Genomic DNA, 25,308 nt, shown 5'->3' with positions numbered 1-25,308 from the left:
GCTGCTCTCAAATGACCATGAAGTGTGCCTCTCCAGGTCCTCTGAGCTCAGCTGTCCTCATAGAACAGCCACTCTCCACTCCCCAACAGCCCCAAAACAAGAGGTACAGTTTCACAAATCCATTCTGTCACCCCTAAAACCACTGTTCAGAATACACTGATCAAGAAGGATCAGTAGAAATAGCTGGGCTCCACTCACTAGGATGAATTCATGGACCAGTACACTCTATTCCTCAACAAAGCCTACAGGCATCCTGAAGGCTTTAAGGAAAAGAGAAGATTCTAGACATTCCTTGAATCCTACCATAACACTAGGGTGTGTTGAAACCGTCCTCCTCCCCATAACCACAATCATACTAAGGAATAGCAATATGTGAAATGAATACTAGAAAGAGTAACTCCTGAGCAAGTATCTAAGGGGAAGCTGACACCCTTAATCCTCTAAAACAAAGGCTTTATTCTTCTCTTCCACTAAATGTCCTTTTTGATTCCACTGCCTGCTAGAATTGTTCAGCAACTTCACAATGCAACAGAAAAGATATCCAGAACTACCTAGAAAGCATAATTTAGTATAGCCCATGTGATGGAGGTAGTAACTTGGCACATTACTGAAGTTTCCAAGTCTAAATGGAATTGTCCCAGAGCTCTGTGGTAATTCACATTGTAGGAATGAGACAGGAGGACACTTGACCAGAAAACACCTTCACCTAAGTTGGTTTAAGCACACAGATCTGCACAAGTTGGCAACATATAAGCCTACAGATCCCATTCCCTAGGACGGAAAGAAACTCTAGGCTGAACTCCCTGGAGCAATACAAAAGAGACTTTACAAACTACTACTGTCAGGATGGAAACTTAATTAACTGTTAAGCAGCAAGGTAGCAGGTCAAACCTGTGTTCTCACAGTTCTCCTCATCACTGTTGTCAGAGCAGTCATCTTCCCCATCACAACGCCAGGACAGACGGACACAGCGTCCCGACTTGCAGCGGAACTGATCAGCTGTGCACATAGACGTAGCTGAGGATCCAAAAAGGGAATGTTAGATGAGCAAGAAGGATCAGAAGAGACACAATTCCAAAGCTAATCGTCCCACTCTTTTCCATCCACAGAGACAAAATGTTTCCACCAGTTCCCAGCACTCACTGCAGTTCCTCTCATCTGACTGGTCATCACAGTCAAAGTCACCATCACACCTCCAGCCAGCATTAATGCACAAGCCACTGTTGCACATGAACTCTCCAGAGCGACAAGGCTGGTGAGATGCTGCAGAAATGATAAAACACAAAAAGAGCAAACTCAGACCAGTGTAACAATCCCCAAAGCTCCTCAGTATCACCCTTACCCTCCATTATTAAGGAACTTAGTCCTGAGTAGATTTCTTCTGCAAATGGTAGTAATTCTTGTAAAAGAAGTGCACAGACTACACAGTTCTCATCACTATTCTCACTTTTCAGAATTAAACAAAACTAATAATTTTTTAAACAAAAATAATAATTAAAACTAGCAATTAATCCTAATAATGAAGGAGCCAGCTTATGTGTGAACAATTAGATTGCCATCTACTGTAACCCCTTCTCCAGCCAATGCAAAATACATTTAGGTGTGCAACTCATTCTTGGACAAGGACATCACCCTGTGCTAACTTACAGCAGTCAGATTCATCAGACCAGTCCCCACAGTCATCATCACCATCACAGTGGTAGATGTCCAAGATGCAGCGTCCATATGCACACTGGAACTCCTCCAAGCTGCAGGTGGCAGCTGGAACATCTGATGCTAACAAGGAAATCAAAGAAAAAACGTGTGAGTTGACAAGGTGCAGTCCAGTTTAGAGACAACCTTCTCAGTCTCATAATGGATTGGCAAGTATTCATTGCTGCTTATCTCTGCATGATTTGTATTACAGAGAGGAATGCTGGTTTTTCCTCAATGAAAAGCAGGTTAAACTTATCTATAAAACACTCATGCAGACAATCCAGTAAATACAATTTTAAAAAAGTTACATAGGATATCAGGCTATAAAGATGGAAATTTTCAAGAATCATTAAATTCTACAGAAGCAAAAAGATATGAAGGAAGAATTGATGGGAAAGCCTCAAAAAGGATCCAAGAGTGTCACCTTCCATCTTATGTTTGAAACACCATGTCTTAGTGCCAAGAAAGCGTTTAAATTGTTTAATAAATCTGAGAAAAGGTAGATAGAAAAAACAGAAAAATAAAGAAACCTTAGGGATAGCTCCATATTAAGGACGTAAGTGTGTCAGAACATAAGGTTAAACTAGGGAATAATTCCTTTAAAATTTTAACAAAAATAAGCCCTTGAAGACCAAAGGAAGCAAGCAAGCAGCAGGGTATCCAGGCTAGCACCTAACCTTTGAGGATTTCCCCCTCCCTTTCCTCTCAAGCTCTGGCCAAAACAACCATGCCTATTCAGTAAGGAGCACTGCCAGAGAGATGACCCTGGGCAAAGCCAAACAAACTAATGCTCAAGGATTTGCCTATGGCTCTCTGTTCAACAGCACTCTAAGTGGGAAGACATGAAAAACATTTTGAGTCCCACACAACAGAATCTGACACCTCATACTGGTGTCAGATTCATCTGGAGAATGCACTGTATGTTTCAGATATACAAGTCTCCCAGCTGAGGAGCTCTGAATATAAATCTATTAAACAAAAAGGAAAAGAACGACTGAAAACAAAGAGTAGTCTAGGAAGTGAACTACACTGCCTCTCCAACCTGAAGAAATGGGCACAGCCTGAAGGCGTAAACTAAGAGCTTTAATTCAGTGAGTGTCAGTGGCTAGATATGAAAATGTGTTAATGTGTCCCTCACCACAGGAGCCTGAGTGTTTCAGTTTCCTTGAGAAAATGAAGTCAGTGACTTAAATCATCATGTTGTGTGACGTGATGACACACATCCCCAAAAGAAACAAAAAGAAAAGAAAAAAGCCCAGACAAAAAAGAAGACTGTAATCCCACCTTGTTCCAGATGAACGACAAACATGATTGTAGATAAGGAAAAGATGACAACCACATGGATGAAGATAAAAGAACAGGAGGTAGCCAAACCGAACTTCTTAGCAAGTTACTTAAAAAGTCTTATAGAGACAACTGCCAGGCAGGACTGAAATAGCATTTCAGCTCAAAGAAACAGGGACACCACTTCTGGGTGCCCCTCCACTCCCACAGGAGGCAATGTCAGAACATCTCTCTTCCCTTCCTGAGGGTCTATTCATGGCCTTTGGTGAAGTGACAGACAAGGGAACGAGAAAGGCAGAGAGCAAAAGGAGAGGGAGAGAGGCTGGCTTTCTCTTAGAGTCCTTTCCTGGCTTAGAAACGTTTGCAGCCCCTGGCTTTCTGCCAACTCTCATTATCTGGAAAGATAAAAGACAACCCCCACGCATCCACTCCCCCTGCCCTTCAGGAGCTGGCGGCCCTCATCCCCCTCCCAGAGCCTTTTGAAGTTTCCTCCTATCTAGAACAAATTCTGCAAAATGCCTTTGAGAGCAGGGAGGGGGAAGGGACCACGGCAAGTTCCAGAGACAGAGACAGTGCTCACAGACTCAGGAGACAGGCAGTGTGGGTTAGAAAGGGACACAGACTCCTGTCCCACTTGCTACAAGCCTATGAAGGCGAAGAAGGGAACAACTGTTGTGGGTTCTCATGCCCCAACACCACTCCCCTCCTTCAGCATCGGTCACTGGTTGGGCAACATTCTGCAAAAAGCATTTAAGTGAAAAGAGACTGGGCAGGTAGGAGGTGTCTTCAGTGTGCAGTACCTGAGTGTGCTTTCAACAAACAGAGTACTCCTCCACTTCCAAAATTTTAGTTTGGAATCAGACAAGAGGAAAAAGAAGGGAATAGTATCCTCGCCTTCCAGCTGCCTTTCTACTGCTCCAGTTCTATAGAGAACTATATTCAGTAAAGCATAAACCTCCTGCTCTGACTTAAGCTCACAGCTATGGGAAGGAAGAGAAGCAGCAAGGCACAGACGAAGTAAAGTATGCCTGTGAGGTAACACCAGAGACACCGTTCTTTTGTGCCCTCTGGGGTAGGCAGTAGAAGGTAGCATAACTGCCAGTACAGGCAGAACTAACTTGTTTTTGATCTCTGCTGCAGGAAACATGCCAAAACCCAAGGCAAGAGCAGGTCCAAGGGGCTACTTCCTGTGATTACAAAGGAAATCACTTACGGCAATTCTCTTCATCTGAGCCATCCTTGCAGTCCGTGTCCCCATCACAGAACCAGTGCTCAGCTATGCAGCTGCCATCGCTGCAACGGAACTCCTTCTCTGAGCACTTTCTCATATCTGCAGGGACAGCAATGCAAACAAAGCCTTGGCTTTTTTCAGAATACCCAGGAAAACACCACACTATCCTCCTGGAGCTTCTAGGGCACCCACAAACAAGACTGCTCATTAAACCATACATACCCCAATGTCAGGCAGGGCCTGAGCAAAACCATCACTGTTCAGTGAACTGACACAGAGTGCTGGATTCAACAGGAATCCAAGGGGACTTCACAATGCCATGTCAAAGAATTAAAGGTCTCAAGTGATTTTTTTTTTTTTTTGCCTGGCAGGTAAGCCACACAGCCCAAGATCCTAAGCAGCCAGCCCTTGGAATGGAACACTCCACAAGTTCAGCCCAGAAAAGCCAGCTAGGACCCTTAGCCATGTTCAGGGAATCCTAGAACTGCACAGGCTGGACTCTGCACAACTCCTTTTAAATACTGTGAGGGCAGTATTGACATTACTCACCACACTGCTCATCACTGTTGTCCCCACAGTCATTGTCACCATCACAGTGCCACAAGCTGCGAATGCAGTATCCATTCTGACAGGAGAACTCATCTTCCTCACACTCCCTTGGAGCTGCAAAGACACAACAGGGATAAGGTGAAGGTAAGGCAAAAAGATTTAGCTTGCAGAACACCAAATGTGTGACATGTTACAAGCCAAGCAACATTATCCTCCAAGGACATGGTGATGCTGGAGAGCTGATTCTCCTAACAAGTACCAGGAGAGCCACTGGGAGATTTCCTGAGTGTCTCTTTTCCACTCCTTTAACACATCAACAGTACAGCAGGCTCTAAAACTTGAGAACAAGTAGCTGAAACAGAGAGAAGAAGCCACCCATCCTATGCTGGTATGTATTCTAGCACAGTCCCAAGCCAGACTCAAGATGACCCTGCACAGAAAAAAGGCAATCCACACCTCTTTTTAAATGAGTTAACAGTCCCTGTCATTATCTAACAAATAACTGCTAGTAGTGTTGTATTTCCACCTTCTTTTCACAACAGTGTCAAAGCTGTCTTCAAAGCAAAGGACATGTTCATTGAAGAGGGAGAGAGAAAATTTGAACTTCCTCTTCTGAACACCTCAGTATTTGCAGCCTCATTCCACTCTCCCTGCCAGTCTCCTAAAGAAGCTTGTCTGCAGACAGTAAGGAAAGGGACTGCAGATTTAGCACCTGAGGACTTCAGTCCAACAGAAACCCTCCTATGGTTACTACTAGTCTGAATAACCCCCCAAGAATCTCTTATGCACAGAACCTTGTCTTTCTACTTTGATTAGTCTCCAAATCTTTTGATCACATCCTTCTCCACTGTTTTAGATTATGAGGCAACCTTTCAACCTTTTATGAAAGACAGAAAACTGAAGAGACCCAGACCTACATATCTTTTCCTTCATTAATATATTTGAATATACTGGAAAACTGAGCTTAGTCCTGCGTTCCAAAGCATCACACAGGATGTCAACCCCTGAACTTTGCTTCCCAGTTCTTTCCCCAAAAAGGCAGGCAAAGATCAGGGAAGTACTGATTAGAAAGTGAACTCATTTCCATGCATGCAGTGCACATGGAACACTTTAGTCAAGAGCTTTATTTCCACCTTTCTTCAGATGGGGTTCCTCCATCAGAGTCACTCTGGAGCACCATGCACACAACTCTGTGTAGGCAGTATCCCTACAGCACCTCCCTCTCCTCGAGGAGCCCCATTTGAAGGGATAGGATGCTGGTGACAGGCCAGCACTGCAGAAAAGTCAGACGGTGGAACCTGAGGCCACAGGAAGTCAGCCAGACAGGCAGTTCAGTAGGATTTGGCAGAGGTGAGGTGTTTCCACTAACAGGGGAGGGCATGAAGAGCCCAGCTCAGGCAAGTGCTTCATGGGACATTAACTAGCAAGACTGCAGGGCATAAACGGCTCTATAGCTGAATGGAGAAGCATCCCCTCCCCCAAGACAGGCAGCTGAACAGCAAGGCAGGTTCCCAGGCAGCAGGGCTTACAGGTGCACACCTCTGTCACAGGCAGAATATAGCTCATTACAAGCCAGAGGTCCAATTCGGTGGATAGACTCTTACATTCCTGTAATAAAAAGGGTCAACTTTGCCCAGTCACAGCAGGCAGGCACTGCACCCACCCTCTTCCCTCAGATCGGTGACTTACGGCAGTCCTGCTCATCAGAGTCATCCTCACAGTCATTGTCTCCATCGCACACCCACGACCGGCGGATACACTTTCCATTGTCACAGTGGAAGTCCAAGGGGGAGCAAGTGGGCAGCACTGAAAGAGCAAAGAAACACTTCATGGAGCTGCAGCCAGCTTCCTTCCTCAAAACAAAGTTCCTTCCCTCCCGAGGAAGCAGAGCGAAATCTCTTAGAAACAAAAGACAAAATTTCAAGTCATCAGGAAGAGCTGTTCCTTAGAAGGGGTCAGGGTAAGTCTGCAGCTTTCTCTTCTGCAGAGAAATACTGACCTTTCAACAATAAAGTAGCTGTCACAATTCCCCCACTGAGTTCCTTTTTCCTCTTTCATCCTTCAGCCTGCTGTCCTCCCATAACTGCACTTGTTTTATAACAAGCAAAATTAAACTATCAACATCTTTCTTGCATGCTTCCCAGGGCAGTCCATTCCTGTTTCTATTACACAGCAAGTTTCTTGGAGTGAGAACTATCAGAAGCAATGTTTTGCCTTTACAAAGTAGCATGCTACAGTGTGTTTTAGCATGGGGACTGTCAGGTTTTTTTGTCTAAGAAATTTGCAAGGAGAAGCCGAGAGGCAGGAATCCACTGCTGGGGACAATTTGCTGTACCTCAGACATGGACAACAGAGTCCAAACCTTGCTCGAGGTTTCCATCCAGAAAGAATGGAAGAAGGGGACAGACATGGGATGATGCTTGCCTACACAGAAGTCTGTTTGCAATGGAGTGGAACCACAAATCCACAGTGTCTGAAGAGGCCTGGAGCCACAAAGCTGGAATTCAAGGGGGAGCATCAGCTCCTTTCCCCCACAGATGAGAGGAACACTCAACCCCAAGACATTCATGCTTTTAAGTGCTGCCAGCTGTGGTAGGCAAGGGACTGCACAAGACTGCTCCTGACAGGTGTGCTCTCCAAAGAACAGCATTTGCTCGTCGGTGTGAAGGGGTGAGGGCTAGAAAGGCTACTGCCTGAAACCCTTTCATCCCAGCCCAGCTTGCCGACAGCAACTCCCATCTGTCACCAGGCAGGCCAGCCCTTTTCTGCTATGCTGCTACTCCCTTTCCTGCCAGCATTATCCTGGAGGTGGGAGTGAGAGCAGAGGGAGGTGGGTAAAAGAGGAAGGTGAAGACAGCAGCCACACACAAAAGGAGGATGATTTAATAAGGAGAACAAATAGCCACATTTTCAGTTTTTACAGTTTTATACATACTAAATCATTCACTGCTCTCTATAGCAAATCCTCCAACATTTCTCACCAAGGGCCTGTCCTAAAAGCCCTCCTCTGTAAGAATATATTAGGGCAGATAAATTCAGACTTTCTCTAACATCCAATTTTATAACCACAAATTTGGTTCATCTTCTCAGCTGTTCCTGTAGTGTGGCAGGCATTTCTGTATCTGAGGACATCACTGCAGATGTAATTGCTCTCAACATTCAAAGAATTTGGCATTGGCCCTTGGGAAAAGGTCCTTCTCATCATGTTCAGGCTACCCCATGCAGATTTCCATCTCATATCCAGCTACTTCTAGACCCCAGAGGGGCATGAAGGAGAGGGAAGCACAAAAATCTGTATTTTATACAAGTTTGACAGCACCCTGCTGCAGCAAAATGAATGAGGAGTTTCCTCAGGGCAGGTAGAAGTAGAAAACTCCACTTTCTAAACTCTGTTTCCAAAGAAAATCAAGACATTTTTGGATTCAGACAACCAGTCCCACAGATCAGACCTCTCTCCCCTAAGCACAGCTTCCAAACACTGCATGCTGAGAAAACCTTTCCTGGCCTCAGCTTCAATTTCGGGACTAAGACCATCCTCCCAGCATATGCTTTAGCATGACTAATCACCAAAGGACTGCACAGGAGCCACCTGGAAGGGAATTTGCATGCTCACTCTCCAGGGGAGAATTCTTCAGGCTCCCAGAGGTTAAGCCATTAGCACTGGTTCAGAGTGGATACCATTATCCCACTGAACTGCTGCATCCCTTCACGAGGTAACAACGTAAAATGAAATTCCACCCCTACAGGGAGCAGTTCAGCCAATTTCATACTCCCCCTAGATATAAAAATCAAGCTTTAAGCACAGGAGAAGAGAGCAAAACACAGACTATCATATATATACAAAGGAGACCAAATTCCCCAATCCAGCACAGAGCAAGTGTGTGCTAGCCCAGACAACACTGGGGTGGGGGACAGGGTGGAATTAAATTTTCTGCAGGAGCTCTCCTTTAAAGGAGCAAGAAAAACCACAAACCCACTTGAGACCAAAAAACCCAAACTAATGGATGAGTGCTGATGTCTCATAGAGCAAAGGAACTGCAAAGGGGATCAGGACAAGGATGCACATAAACTTGTAATATGAATCTAGTAACGGTCAGAAACAGATGCTTCAAAAGAAAATGCAAGAAATTCTGGGAGCAGTTTTCACATGGGGGTAATCTCTTTCTAATCCCCCTCTTCCTAGCTCTGCCCTCCCAATCCCTTCCTCCCACTAAAAAGCACGCTGCTTACTCAGTAACATTCCTTCTATTTGTTCTAAGCACATTAAGCTCCAGTTCCACTGCACAGCCCTTTGCTCTAGGGTTGTTACTAATCAGCTCTTCTGTTGGCCATTTATTACTTCATATTTTGATGAATTTCATTTCTACAGAGTTAAAGCCGAGGCCATGTCACTAGCCCACAGTGAATGTTTAGTACTGTTGTAAATATATCCAAAGTATTTGGAAATTAAAAGTTAAGAGGACATTCAAAAGTTAGGAGGTCACACTTAGGACACTCTAAGCACCACTATGTCTTGTTCTGACACAATGGAGCAGCTATACTGTCTGGTAAGTGTATTGCTTCTACTGATATAGATAATTTTAAAAGCCATAGTCAGAAGATAGATACATGCAATACAAATGAAGCTGCAAGAACTCTTTTCCTTGACAGAGGTGGAACAAGACCTCTTCATCTTGCTGGAGGACAAGCTGGATTAGCATCAAGAAGACTAGAAACTAAATCCCCATATTCTCATCCCAGCTTGATATTGATGCATGACCCTGGGACTGTTCTGCCTCTTTAGCCCTCTTCTCCAACCTGTAAAATGAAGGATATTTATTACTTTCTGAAACAGCTGCAAGCCCTTCATAGGCATCACTTCCACTGATAAGAAGGCAATCACAGACTGCAGTAACACGCTTTCACCAGTACTCACGGCAGCATTAGGCTATGCCAACAATAAACACGGTTAAGCCTCAACCCCCCCCTTCTCTGCTCAATTCCAGCTTGAACTCTCCATATCAATGCAAAAAACCAGTATTTTCCTAAAAGAGGTGAGTAAAAGCAAGTCCCAGGATGGAGTTGAAGGCAGGCAAATGCCCAGACAGACAGGGACTAACTTGCCTCCCCAGGCAGAGCCAGAGGCAGGATGGGGAACAAACCCAAGGAAGAGGAGCCAGTGGGAAGAACTAAGCTGGGCAGCAACAGCTAAAGAGAGCACATCTGTCAACTGACAGTGAGCAATACAAAAAGGCCTTTGAACTTCCAACCATTTCCCTGAGCTCATCCCTCTGCATGGTCACACTGGACATCATCCAATGTTTCAGCAAAGCTAGGTCTATCATAAGCCTGCTATTCCTCCCCCTCTCCCAACTCCTATTACACAGGACACTCTTTTATTGCCAAGCAGAAGGAGAAGGGGGAGGGCGGGGGAGAAGGGAAGTTTGTAAGGTGAAACACAGACTGAATCACGTCCCAACTGTCCTTTGAACACTTTATCCCTGTTGCCTGTGGTGAGCAGGTTGCTTTGTACCCAAGGACAGCAAGCAACTGGTGATCAGAGTTCTGGAACACAGAGAGGCTTGAACAATACTGGCTGCTTAATTAGACAAACTCTCATTCACGTGAAGAATGAGAAGTTAATTTTAAAAATAAATAAAACAACAACAACAAAATCATGCTACCTACATTAGAAAAGTGAAGCCTGACCCCCACCTATGTTCATACACATACATACCTGCAAACAGATCTGTTTGCCGAGATCTGCAGCACAGCAGGCAAAAAGTCCAGGGACAAAAATAAAGGATTTTAGTGCACTCTCAGGAAGAAAAAGGAGACACTGCGTTTTACTAACACACATTTTGGAAAATCTAGTTCCAGAATAACATAAAATGTTACTGCACTGCTGAACTGTATTTAAGGATGGTGCCGGTCAAAAGGAAAAAAAACAAAGAAGAAAAAAAATTGAAATACTATCAGCATCCAATCTTTCACAGCCCTTTGATCACAAGCACTCTGCCTGAGGGGGCATTACATTAATTCTGGAGCCTTTTAAAGGAAACACACATACTCCAGGCGTAGTAACATGACAAAGTTGCAGATATGGAACTGTTGTGTTTACAACAGAATATTTTAACGGTTCCTAGTTTTTAAAAGTTAAAGTTTAGAAGTGAAGCGTCACCTGAGCCATTGCATCTGAGCTCAAGACTCATGATTAAGTGAATGGCAGAAGGAATATTATTCTTTGAACTTTTCCATTAATTTTAACAAAAGACCTGTGAGATTTTTTTTAAGGTGAGGTTATGACAATTTTTATTGTGGGGCTGATGAACAGGTTGTACTGATAGTCCTGCCTGGCAAGGAAGAGACCCTTTACTGGGCTTGAATGAGCTGTAGCTCAACAGGAACTGTGGAGATTACTCCACGAGATGGGAACAACAGATCATTTTCAGTCATCTTTAAGGTAAAAGAAGTATGAAATACTTCAAATGAAGAAGTATTGTACAACAGTGCATGGAGCTAAGCAAGCAAGTCTGTGTCCTGAAAAGTAACACATTCACAAGTCGTATGATACAGGCCCAAAATTCCAAGCAAGAAGGCTCTTCTGGGGGGATGGTTATGGGGAGATTTGGTGTATCTTATGAGAAACTATTTATCAGTCTTCAGGCCAAGTTTACTCAGTTGTCCTTTCACCCTTGCCACAGGAAGTAAGACTCATTCACACCACGCAGGACTTCAAAGGGCGTGCAGGAGGGCAGAATGAAAACCATTCCTCTGCATGTGGCTTTCCTTAGGGACAGGCCAAGGCAGTCTCTGCTGGCACAAGGCAGGAAGGCAGCTGAACTACTCTGTGCATGTGCAGCAAGGGCTTCCAAGCCAGACACTGTCAGCAAGCCAGAGGGCTGACACCAGACCAAGTCTATGGAGCTGGCATGACAGCTGGCAGGTTGCTTATTGCTATTATTACTACAGCACTCCAGCTTGTAAACATGATCCAGAGCAGGAAGCAAACATGTCACTGAATAATTGGCTTCCATCACAGCAGGGCTTCACATTTGCACAGAGAACAATTTCTGGCACAGGTAAGTAGAAGCAGGGCTCTCCCAAAACCAATGGAAAATACCTATGGAGAGGCAGATGTTCTTAGGACACCAATACAAATATAAAGTGTCTGGGCTGTGCAGAAACAATGACAGTTGAGGAAAAATTCAGTGCAACCAGCTCAAGAAGTGTTAATTTGTTTTATAGTGTGCAACGCAGCATTAAAAAAACAAAGTAAAAAACACCATATTTTAAGAACTTATCTCAAAACTGGAAATACCTCCCAAAAGGAGTGTTTTCCACGTCTGCTTCTGTTTTTCATAGCTGTAACTCCACTCACTACCAAGCACCTTACTTTTTTTTTTACACCACACACTGCATTTCAAGCTGTTATTCTTTAACCAAAATGACAGATTACCAATTCAAGGCTAGAAAATTGCATTAATACAGAATTTAGCAAACTCCAATCAACTACTCAAGCATATATGCAGTACTGTATAGACACAGGTGCAAGACTGACTCTTGACTTGCTAAAGTAATTTTCACCTTTACCCTCAGCCTTTTTCTCTCTCTTGCTTTATTAAGAGTCCAGTAGTCCAATGTCTTCCCATTTTCCTCTCCTCTTCCCAAGGAAGTAGACAGAACTCATTCTTCTTGTGGCATTGGTTTACAGTATATATATGAGCATATAATCCAGAGAAGAAAAGTACACTTTAAAAAGGTATGGTTGCAGCTTTATTTCTCTGGAAAGTCTGGACATTCATAGGAGAAAAAAGAAAATCCTGTAACTCTAAAATTAGCTTGGAGCAGACCTGTGGAAAGGTGGGATTCCTTGCAAACACATCTGTTCACTCTTCTGATCAGAGACATCTACTTGATATTACAGAAATATAAAAAAATATATGCCTGTCAAACTCAGAACTGCACATCTATACAATTGCTGGAAAAGAATCTCAATAGCCTTAGCATCTCAGAAGACTCCATATAAAGTGGTTGCAGACTGAAGTTCATAAGTCAGGAAAAACAACTAGGCTCACTCCAGCATGCAGACTAGCCCCTTGGTTTTTGAAGAATTTTTAAAGTAGATGACTAGATGCTAGATGACTTCATCAGAACAACCCAAATCTTCAGCTCAGTATTTGTAGTATTAAAAGAAATTTAGTAAATTCTATCAACAAATAAAACCATAAATCAAGTTTAAAGCAGAGAAGCTCAAAATTTCACTCCAACAAGGAAACTCTATGCATATCACAGACAAACAGCTAGGAAAGGAAAAAGAATTTAGTGAACCAACTGTTCTTGTGTACTATGTGTATCACTGCTGATTTGTGAGAAGCTTAAATTGATTTAAAGTTCAAGTTGCTGTTCCAATGGGCTCAAGCCCCACCCCTGCTCTTGCACTCCTGCTGCCCTGCTTATCCTTGGAACAGTCAGCAAATGGAAGAAACAGTCAGAGAAAATGGAAGGTTAACCCCACAAACGAGTACATCTTCAAAAGGCTCCTGTATGCCAAGCAGAAGAGAGGGATTTAGCAAGCAACCTGCTCTGGCAAAAAGATTCAGTGCTATAATAACTAAGCAAGACATGAAACAGCACAGACAACTACCACAAACCTACACTGTAGAGCTGATCTAGTTCTTACAAGCTAAGAATAGTATCATACTTGGATTCATAATGAGCAGCCACTCAGAGCAAGACAGAACAAGCTTAAAGGGGTGTTCCTCAAGCTCCTCCAATGCAACCCTGCATGTGTGTGCTGAAGTCATGCACTTAAGCAATGGGGTGAAGGATGCTATAGAAATGTTAACTTTTATTTTTGCTTTCTTCTTTCCACTAAATTGCACTTCAAGTACTGCTGGCTGTCAGCTGAAAAAGTTCTCTTTGTATCTATTCTACCAGGATGCAATATTTAAAAAGGCAGCTCCTATTCTAGTCCTTCCCCTCGAATCACTTTACTACTCTGTATAAATGGAGCTCCTTATCTCCCCTGCCATCTTGTCAAACCTACTGTCTTTCTCTGTACATGCTAGTTTTCCTCTATCACTAAATTGCAGAGACTTACAGCAGAACTTATATCCTGAATAAGATCACAGAATCACCAAAGTTGGAAAAGATCCTCAAGACCATCTAGTCCAACAGTCAACCTATACCATCCCCAAGCCATATTCTCAAAATGCCACATCCAGACACCTCTAAGACACTTCCAGAGACCGTGACTTCACCACCTCCCAGGGCAACTTATTCCAATGCCTGACCACTCTTTCACCAGAAAGTTCTTTGCTAATGTTCAATCTGTACCTTGCCTGGTGCAACTTAAGGCCATTTGCTCTAATCCTTTCACTTGAGACATGGTAGAAGAGACCAACCCTCACCTTACTACAACCTCCAGTCAGGAGGTCTCCCCTTGCCTCTTTTTCTCCAAGTTAAACACGCCCAGCTCCCTCAGCTGCTTCTCCCAAGACATGTTCTCTAGACATGTCTTCTAGACCCTTCACCAGCTCCATTGTGCTTCTCTGGACATGCTCCAGCCCCAGTGTCCTTCTTGCAGTGAGGGGCCCAAAACTGGACACAGCACTCGAGGCACAGCACTGAGTACAGGGAGACAATCACTGCCCTGGTCCTGCTGGCCACACTATTGCTGATACAGGCCAGGATGCCATTGGCCTTCTTGGCCACCTGGAAATACACACTGGATCATATTCAGCTGCTGTCAGCCAGCAGGCCCAGGTCCTTTTCTGCTGAGCAGCTTCCCAGCCTGTAATGGTGCCTGGGGATATTGTGACCCATGGGAAGGACCTAACACTTCACCTTGTTGGACCCTGCACAATTCTTCTCAGCCCATCGACCCAGCCTCTTCCTCATCCACTAAGTGGGACATCCTGTCATAGAAGGAGATCAGGTTGGTTAAGCAGGACCTGCCTTTTGTAAAACCATATTGTCTGGGCCTGATCCCTGGCTGTTCTGCACATGTTGTATGATGGCTCTAGGATGATCTGCTCCATGACCATACCTGGTACCAAGGTCAGGCTGACTGGCCTTTAGTTCCCTGGACAATCCTTCCAACTGTAGATGGGTGTTTTCTTTGCCAATCTCCATTCAACTGGAACTTCTCCAGTTAACCAGGACTACTGCTCAATGATTGCAAGTGCTTTGGCAAGTTCTTTCACCCTCATTATTATTAGGTGCATCCTGTCTGGACTCGTATACTTGTGGGTGCCTAATTAGCAGGTCACTATTTCCTTCTGGCTTATGGGGGCTTCACTCAGCTCTCTGTCACCAAGTTCCAGTTTGAGGAACTGGGTATCCCAGTTCCAACTGGTTTTGGCATTAAAGACTAATGCAAAGGAGGCATTAGGTAACTCAGCCCTTTTCTCATTTCCCTGACACTATGTCACCTTCTACATTCAGCTAAGGGTGAAGACTCTCCTCAGCCCTCCTTTTGCTGCCAATGTATTTATAGAAATTTTTTTTGTTGTCTCAACTGCAGTGGCCAATCTCCTTAGAAACTGCAAATTTAAAAAGGCAGAAGTCAACCCCAGTTCCCACATTCTCTGCATCACTTTATATTCTGCCTCTTCTATGTCGACCTCTATTCTATATTCTTCCCAACCTCCAGTGCCTGAGACTATCAGCAGATTGCTCACACTTCAGTACTGCTTCCCAGTTTGCACAGCTTCCACTCAAATAGATACAGGCCAGATCTCCTTAATATATTACATCTTACTGTGCAAGACCAAAAGGTTCCTCTTTTTCAGGCCACAGAGAGAGACATGATGCATCAGCAGACACCAAGAGAAAAGCAGAAGAAAGTAGCATGAAAATAAATAAAACATAAAACATAAAATCTCATAAATTAATTCTCAAAACATAAAATCTGCCTCTACTTCTAATACAAAGACTTCCCAAACAAAAAAAACATATTCATCTTTAACAGCTCTTAGTGGATTATACATCCATAAACTTGTCAAACTGCTGTTTGAGAATGTCTGAAGTTTCAGAGTCAATGTTTTGTGGCAAGGAGATTCACAGTTCAAGCATACATTATATGAAGCAATTCTTGTTAGCACCTCCTGCTAGTTCCTATGAAGATCTTACCTTTCCCAGCCCCAAGTCCTACCATGCCTGCTTAGCTTGAAATTTTTGGTGCCAGAAGCTGCTGAATTACAAAGAAAATTGTATCAAGAAGTCACTTGTCTAAAATGTTACTGAGGCCACCAAAAAAAAAGTTAAAACAATTCCACCACCATCTCCAGATCTCCTCGTCTACCTGCAAAATAAAAAACTAAAAGACGAAAAAAACCACCAAAAACCACACCACAAGAAAAGGAATTTTTTTCTGTGTTTAGTAAAAAGCCAGTAAAATCAGCTTAGCTATTGGCTATGCCTTATCTCCCCAAGACTCAAGGTCTTCCACATTGCCCAATATTTGCAAAATTTTAAGAAAGAAGAATTGAGAAGAAAGGAAATTTTCACGAAGCTGGGTTGACATCTCCCACATTTAAAGAAGAAGAGATTCTTTAAGACAGTATTTAAAAGATTAGGAAAGCTCCTTTGCATACAGTAATCAACAGTAGAAACCAGGGAAGGTTAGAGAAAGATCCAGCAGAGGAAGATAAATTTCTTAAGTCCATTGACAAGAGCCTTAAATTTTCTGCTCTAGGGCAACTTTTAGCAAAGGACTTCCATGAGACCAGGGCTTTTTTTCCACTCTTCAACTCTACCATGCTCTGTGGAATCTAAAGAGATGAGGTAAATAAAGCAACTTACTTGTATCTCCACAGAAAGAGGCTTTCTCTATTCATCCCTATGATGCTACACTCACTCAGAGTTGACATTTCACATCAGTTGTCACCTAGCTGGGCTCAGCTGCACAGATGCCAACACTGCAGATACACAATACCTGCAAGGTAATGTCTCTCAACAGACCCCAAGACCAATGAATGTTATTTCAGTGTTGGCCTCTCCCTCCCTTCACAGGAGTCAGGACAGAAACTAGAATGTTACTTAAGAGGGCAGGCATCCTCAATACACCTCTTCCCATTGTTTATTTTCCATTAATATTTACAGCAAAATCATGTAATTTAATTCAGAGATAGTGCTTTTGCAAGAGTAGAAAAAGGAGAGGTACTTTTCTCTGTCCCTCCTCTCTCTCTAACATATTCATGTCCAGCCACCATCTCAAACCAGCTGCAAAAAAGCTAAAGTTGGCCTTTCACTGTGTTTTATATCAGTGGACAATAGACTCCAAGTCAGTCAAAAGTACATCTTCTACAATCAAAAACTTTTGTCATACAAATGGTAGGATGTGCCTGTAAAACAGGGAAGCACCCGCAGAGAAAAAGATACTCAATATTCCCAAATACAAGCCAAGGATGGTATTCTTACTGCAGCCATCTTCATCACTGTGGTCCCCACAGTCATTGTCTCCATCACATTGCCACTGAGCAGGGATGCACGTGCATTCACCAAAAGCACTGACAGCACAGGTAAAATGATTACGTCCACAGGAGCACTCAGTGCTACTTGTAACACCTGCAAAGAAAGAAAAGATGTTTTGAAGAGATCCCATCTATTTTAGAGCAAACATTAAATACAAAGTGATATCAATTTTTCTGTGTACACACTACTGTGTATGAACATATCCTTGACTGAAAGGAAAAGATTCACCCTCCTCACATGCAGACTGGATTTTTTTGCATGGTTCCTTCCTTCTGCAACTCAAACAAACCTGAAACTCTTAGATTAAACAACAGATCATAAGGAAAGAATTGCAGAGAAATACCTGCCCCAAGTAGTAATCACATACATACTGAACTATTTTCAGGCTTTTTGATTTCATTGATCTCACTCATACATCTAGTGCACCTTTGATTAACTGTATCAATCTAAGCAAAAAGAAAAAAATAAGCCTCATAATTGCCTTGTTTTCCATTCTAATTGAGAAAAGCAGTATCTGCAAAAATGATCTAATACTTCTGCAACTCTTTCAACAGCAGAATTCCCTCCAGTGAAGACATTCACCTGTGCAAGTAAAGCAAAGATTTAACTTCAGAGGGGATGCATTTCCTTGAAAAAGGATTAGATTATGTTTCTTCTGCACAAAGCTGGCTGAAGAGCTTTCTGCCAGCCTCAGCTGCCTGCTCACAAATGCTACACTCCAGGTCTCAAGGCTCAAGTACAAACTATTTTCCAAGCTGAATTGCATCCAACAGATTGGTTGTGGGATTCCTATTCAGTCTGTCATGGGCGTAAAAACCTTTTATTCATTCGCTCACGTCCACTACAAGTTACCTTTTAAAGGTTTAGTACCAAACATACATCTCAAGGTCTTACAGAATACAACAGAAATCTGGTGTAATGAGGGATAAAGGCTAAAAGAACAGCAGGTGAGTAAGGAAAGAAAGAAGGCAGAGTGGTCATATCTTCAGAGGACTTAACAGGCATGGCCAGGACAAGGGCTGGCTCAAAAGGAAAGAAAGTGGGTGATGTAGCCAAAAGCCAAAAAAAAGCAGACATTCCTAAGAAAAGCAATTCATCATCTGTGCAACGTTTCAGACTAGTAGAAATAAACTAAAGGAAATTCAGAAGAACCACAACCACCCACAAAAATCAAACAGGTTTCTTCAAACCAACAACACAGAAAATTCAGGACAAACCATCTTCTGTTGTCACCTACAAACTTTTTAAAAGGCAGAACTAGCTGTATATTGTAATCAAAGTAGCTGCTGTTTAAACTACCGTTTCCAAAGCAATTTTTTACCATTATCCTCAAAAACACCCCAAAACACTCATCCCAGCTACTTTAAGCTCTAATATCTCCTTCTGTTGGAGTACAACACAAGACTGCTATCATTTAGGCTGGAAAAGATCTCCAAGGTCACCAAGTCCAACCATTAACCCAACGCTGCCAGGTTCACCATTAAACTGCATCTCTAAGTGCCACATCCACAGCCCTTTTAAATACCTCCAGGAATGAAGACTCCACCATTCCCTGGGTTGTTTGTCCTCCAGCGTTGACAACCCTTTTGGTGAAGAAATTTTCCCTAATATCCAATCTAAACTTCCTCTGACACAACTTGAGGCCATTTCTGCTCATTCTGTACTTTGTACCTGAGAGAAAAGACACACACCTCCCTACAACCTCCTTTCAGATAATTGTGGAGGGTGATAGGGTCTCCCTGAGCCGCCTCCTCCTCCTCTCTAGGCTAAACAAACTTAGCTCCTTCAGCCCCTCCTCTGAAGATCTGTTCTTTAATCCTTTCACCAGCTTTGCTGGCCTTCCCCATGAGCAGCATGGCAGTACAGCTCTGCAACAGCAAAGAAAGAATTAGTGCAGCTGTCCCAGTCTGCACACTGTAACTTAATCCGCTGTACATTGTCAAACACAGTTCTCTTCAAAGTTGCTACTAATATTAGGTTATATATAAGCACACACATACTAAATATGTTCTTCTCACCTCATTAAAGTTGCTATGTTCCATCATTTCTGCTTTGTGATTTTACCATGCTACTGAAACTGCTGGAAGCTGAAGGACACGTTATGACCCAGATACCAACACTCTCATGGGCACTAGCTGGTGTCTGTAGAGCTGTTATGTAAGCACACTTGGCATAACTATTTTGAATTACAACCTTTGCAGATCTAAGGGTTTCTGATTTGTGACCTTTAGGGAAACTAACCTTCCAGTCATTATAAATCATGATCTACCCTGGTTTTGCACTTGTCAAGTAATGCACATGATTGTTGGGAAAGCACAGTTTCCAACCTATGAACATTTTCAGAAGCAAATCCTGGATGGCTAGTCTTTCCCAGCAAAGAGAACAAGGTCAATGAAAGCTGGCACACCTGAAGGCAGCAGGAATTTTCTCAATGATTTCAGTGTGGATAATATTTCACCTTTGGCATCCCATGATTATTTCCCAGTGCTCAGAGCTCCAATGACACTACTCTGTAACTGTACCTGTAACAGTAGACGGTCAGGAAGGATAAAGATGAGAAGAGTGTTTTTTCCAGCTCCAAGCGGAAGCGGTGCACTTGGTGTGAGAAGCCTTAGCAGAGGATCTACTCTCTTACCTCAAACTCTCATTAAACACTGGGAGCATGAGACAAAAGGCTGACCAAGCACACGTACAAAGCTCCAGTGTCACATTTCAATCCCAGGTAGTCAGTGGCCCAGGACAGGACGGAAATCAGTATTACTGCTCAGGCAACTGGACCAACAATCAAAGGGGACATATCTAATTGCACTTCTACACATTATTCTGGAGCAGGAACGAGAGGCACCTCTAGGCTTAGTAATGACAAATATTTTTCCTCAAATTTTACCTCACATTGCAGGCTTGGACATTTCACTAACTCCGCACTGAAAAATCTTTTCACTTATGCAGGAGACAAAATCCTGACATATTTAAGCAATACTATATATACAAAACAATACAAAAAAAGCTAAACAGAGATATTGCCACATGCTGAGCTGACATTACTCAATTTTCATGGCCTCTCCTGATCTTCATGTGACCACAACAAAAATTTCTTACTCTCACTTGCCCGTGGGTATAAACAACCAAAAAAATCATCTTTACTGTCCGTAGTTTGGTTCCCTCCAGATGCATAGCAGCAGGATTCAGTAACCAAACAGTTTTCTAGCAAAGGATACAAACAACCTCTAGATTTTAAAAACAGGAAGTCAGTCTAAACACAGGCCTCATACTTAACATCTGCCATCACCTTAAATTTAGCATCGTACACTCAGCTTCTTCAGATTCCTTCCAAATATCCTCCACATCTTCCTATTTATCTGATAAATAAAATGTCTTCTGAGAAAGTGTGAGTTGCCCCCACCCGTCTTAAAACAATAGTTAGGATCAAGGTACCTTTATGTCTAAGTTGGCAAAGCAGTTATACAATTTCTGGCTGAAAAGCAGAAGTCAATTATCATCCTTTTATTTCTGGGGTTTTTTTGGGGGGGTGGTGTTGAGGGGGGAGAAGGGAGCAAGAGCAGGGCTGCTTAAACAGTAGTTGTTACTCTGCTTCCCTCACCTCCCAGCAACTCTTCATCAGGCCAAACAACATAGCCCCATAAAGCAAAACCTAATATACAAAGCTTTATTTTGCTGATAAGGTTACTTACAACCTCAGAGCTACTACAGGGCAGCCCCGTATTTGCCACAGATTCATAAAAACATAGACATTACAAAGAAAACTCAAGTAGACAGGATAATTACCAAACTGGGCTCTGTAGCTGTTGCTTTAGATAGAAACAGCAGATATCTGGTGGAGAGTGAAAACAGTCCTGATGGCATGTTTTATTCCAAAAAGAAAGATTCTAACCCACTCCCTCTTCAGTAAAAATAATGACACATGGTAGCTCTTAACACTATTTTTTGCAGCAATTCAACCTTTGACAGGATGTTGATTCAACACGGAATCATGCAACAGCCCAGTTTGGAAGGGACCTCAAAGGATCACCCAGTCCAACCTTTTGTAGAAAATGGAGCCAGGATGAGATTACCCAGCACCCTGTATGGCTGCATCTTGAGAACCTCCAGTGATGGGGACTATCATGTCTCTGGGGAAGTAGTGGGCAGGCAGCATGATTGCTCTCACTGTACAAAGTATATTTTGTTGAGATGAACACATTCCTGTCAGTCTCTGGTAGCATTCCAGCACTACCAGAATTCTGTCATAGTCACGTATGGATGAAGTCTCCTCAATGAACAACTGCAAAAGATCCTGGCTTCAATGGTCAGTGCCATGCTGCCTTTCCAAATTTTCTTTTATCCAGGTACCAAGAACCAGATACCAGTAAAAGAGACTCCCATTCCACACCACCCTGTTGATTGTATCTTTTCCCTTTGATCCTAATACAGAACCTCTTACTGTTATTTTTAAAATCAGCAGTAGGAAGTTCACAACCATCAGTTTGTTTGCACCACCCTCCAATTCTTCATGTACCTGTAACACAGGATAGCACAGCTAAACCCATGGCTAAGTACCCCTTAAGTGCAAGGAAAACATATCAATAGCTTTAGAAATGCCAGAACTACAAACAGATTTAGCATTATTTACAGTTGCAGACTGTCCAGCTCAGAATCAGAAGCCTCTGGAAAGAACAATCATTCTTTTGGTCCAGTACTGAGTAACATATATGGATGTGGGTTTCTCCCCCTCCATGGACAGGCACCCAATTCTGGCCTACAGAAGACCTCCAATGGAAGGTAGAGATCTTTCTGCAAACCTCATTATTACAAGAGACAGAAGCAAAAATATAACAATACCATCTTTTATAATTTTAACTCTACCATAGAAAAATGATGGGAGGACAGAAGGTATAAGTGGATATTAAACAAGTGTGAAAATACAGGACACATTTGACACTTAGAGTAACAAAGAAGGAAAAAGAAATCCAGGACTGTGTAAATGAAATGGAATATGATTAATGCAATGAAAGGTGAAAGGAAAGAACTAGAATCCTAATAGTGATGGGCATAAGGCTGTGGGTATTTTCCCCAGAGAAAGCATGGAAGGGTATCCCCAGATGCATTTCTTGAGTAAATTTGGAATAAGCATCAGAATAATTTGCCCTGGCTTCAACAGATGCACCGAATTTCTTTCTTCTGTATTTTAAGAACCCACGAGCTTCTGATTGTTTACTTGGAGTTAAAATTAGTGAATTCTGCAGCACAGCCTTTAATAGCCTTCTTAACACCTTGCCCATCTGTTGCTAGGTCTGTGTCAGATAACAATTATCCCTCTTCCTCCACTTCCAGGCCACTTTTGCATTCCCATCATACACACACCTTGATGAGGGCAGATGCTGGATATGTCAGATGGTCTTGAGCATAGTTCAGATGATAAACTTTCCTTCTTTATCCAGCAACTCCCTGAATTCCTACAGCAAAGAAGCTTGGCTTTATTTGCTTGTCTGTCTTGAGGGAAAATGAAAATTCTGGATTCCTCTCTTACCCAAATAGCAGTTTCCACTGAAGGAAAAAGTACAGTTAATCCAGCTTTAGAAGAGGGATTTGCTGACCATTGTTTAAACTCAGAGCTCTGCTGGCAGACACAGCAAAGGCAACATTACAGCACAACAGCTTGATGTCAGAAGGGGCACCATGCACTGATAAAAGCCAATGGTTATCTCTTCTTTTCTACTCCCATTCCAGAAACATCTGAAGCAGTTCTGATTGGGTACCCACACAGTCTTTGAGTTGTTGAAACCTGCCTAGACTAAGGTAAACATCCCTAGGAAGAGCAATCCAAAAATTTTCAAAGCTTTAAACAGAATTGTCACAGTTTTGTTTGAAGAAGTATGTAATAGTGGTAAGGTTAAGGGAAAAAAAAAAAAAAAAAAGACATAACCCTCAACAAAACCACATGAACCAGAGAAGAGACTGAAGATGTTACTGCTTTTTGGTAGTGGAATATGGTGCCTACTTAGGCAGTCTCCAAGTGAGAATGAAAGTTTCCTAGACCTAGAAATACCCCTTTCAATTTGAAAAAGCAGAGATACCTCAATCCTGAACCAGCTTGTTCTCAATTAAACACGTGACTGAACAAAGTGCTAGGGAGAGGCACATTATGCAGCACAATCACCTTCTGTTACCATATTAAACTGCACAACTACACACCTGAGACCTCAAAAATGTTACACTTAATATAAGCACACAATAGAAAGCATGAGGAAGAAAAATTCCACAGGGCATCTGCTAATAAGGACTTGAAGAAAATAAGGGTGCAACAAAGTGCAAACTGAGTGCTGGTGCAATGGGTATGACTGAGTTACAGTGACACTGCAACAGAAGTTGTATTTTCAGAAACACTGCATGAGGAGAGAAATAGGAGGCCTTTAAGAACATGCTTGAGTATGTGGATCCCAGTTCTGATCCCACAGAATTAATGACCAGCAATCCCACTGAAAACCTCCACCTGCACCTAGGGAACAGGAAGGCATTTACAGAAACAGCTATTGAAAAAAAAATACTGAAGATGCATTTGATTTGAACATGAAAAGACTCGAGGATTAAAAAGCAATTGTTACAGTTCCTTCTCTCAAAACTTTAAAGTCAGAAATTAACACCTTGCAATAATCAATGTGACTGTAACTGAGGTCTCTAGATACATGTCCTATCTATCTTCTGCAGAACTTGACAAAATTACTTCTTCCCTTCTGCAACTGGGTATACCACTATTATGCCATCACAATGTACTGAGGCTTCATGTTTAATCTGTTTCTACATATACAGAGTCTTTGAACAGAAGGTGCATTATTATTATTGCCATGAAAATCTTATTCAAATTGGCTAGGTTACCAGCAAACACAGATCAAAACAGTCAGCTGAAGGACCATAAACAAAAGATAATGAAAAATGGCAGCAAGTCAAGCTGCAGGGGGTAGAGATAGCTAGTAGGTATTATAGGGATCAGCATTAGATCCACTCCCATTAAATAACTTCATTAATGATCTGGAAGAAAGAATAAGTATCAAGTTAAAGGAGCCTGCAAATGATACCAAAATAGGAAATATACTGCTCCAAACACAACAGAGGAAAAAGAAATAATATAGAAGGGACCTTAGAAGATTAGAATTCTAGGCAGGAAATTAAGATTCAACATTTTAAAAAATATTTTTTTAAACTAGTGCATCTGGTGGAAATTAATTTGAAACAGATTGAACAAATTAATAGAAAAGGCTGGGAGGCAGCAATGCCTGGAAAAATCAAGGAGCAATAATAAAAGACTAGCCACTGGTTTCTGCTATGACACAATATGGCAGCCAAAAAAATACTTTAAGCTAATTATGCATAAATGCCACATCATGGAGGAAGAAATTCCCTGTTTGCAGAAGTGAAGTGTAAGATTAAGGTCCATACTGAGGCTTGTACAGGGAAGTTAAGCAACATATTCTAACTACAGTAACAAAACATTTATCTGTGTGTCAAGGCACACAGTTCCCTCAAGACTCCAAAAAGATTCTGTTTGAAGCCTGAACCATCATGGTATATTTTTATTCCTTGCTGACTAAAGGCATCAACTACAGGTTTTATGAGTTTTTATCTGAATAGGAAACATATTATCCTCTGTTTCCTGAGAAACTTCTTAGTTGCCTATGGGAAGTAGCTCATGGTGGACAACACGTGAAGTCTCAGTATAGAAACAGGAACCTTTCAACCGCTAAAGCAAACTGGAAAAGGCTGCCCAGAGAGTTTGTGGAGTCTCCCTCACAGAAGATATTAAATAACTATTTAGGTGCAATCCAGTGCCATGTGATCTAGGATAACTTTACTTGAGCAGGGGGTTGGACCAGAATACCTACTGTGGTCCCTTCCATTCTGTGACTTTTTCCAGCCTGCTCTACAGAATCCTGTGCAGCTCCTTCCTGGGAACACCAGAACTACTTTGTAAGGACCTGGTAAAACACCTAAACTCTTATTTCCAGATATTTTCGCTGAAATGTGACCATATAGTGATACACTTTGCATATTTAATAGCCATTAAATAGCAAATATCCTTTCTGTAACTACAAGGT

General features: G+C 42.4%; 1 protein-coding gene across 1 annotated transcript in view; it reads right to left on the bottom strand.

The window, feature by feature from the left end:
* LRP4 (LDL receptor related protein 4) overlaps nucleotides 1–25,308 on the bottom strand; it is an 82,135-nt gene that overhangs the window by 25,202 nt on the left and 31,625 nt on the right. Inside the window, 7 exon segments of the mRNA XM_014881913.2 lie at nucleotides 892–1,017; nucleotides 1,144–1,263; nucleotides 1,648–1,776; nucleotides 4,193–4,309; nucleotides 4,760–4,873; nucleotides 6,449–6,565; nucleotides 17,165–17,311. Coding sequence (XP_014737399.2) covers nucleotides 892–1,017; nucleotides 1,144–1,263; nucleotides 1,648–1,776; nucleotides 4,193–4,309; nucleotides 4,760–4,873; nucleotides 6,449–6,565; nucleotides 17,165–17,311 — 870 coding nt within the window.

The sequence above is a fragment of the Sturnus vulgaris genome, chromosome 6, assembly GCF_052056855.1.
Source record: "Sturnus vulgaris isolate bStuVul1 chromosome 6, bStuVul1.hap1, whole genome shotgun sequence".
Classification (NCBI taxonomy): Eukaryota; Metazoa; Chordata; class Aves; order Passeriformes; family Sturnidae; genus Sturnus; species Sturnus vulgaris.
The sequence above is the reverse complement of the archived record's forward strand: the minus strand, read 5'-3'. Positions and strand labels throughout refer to the sequence as shown.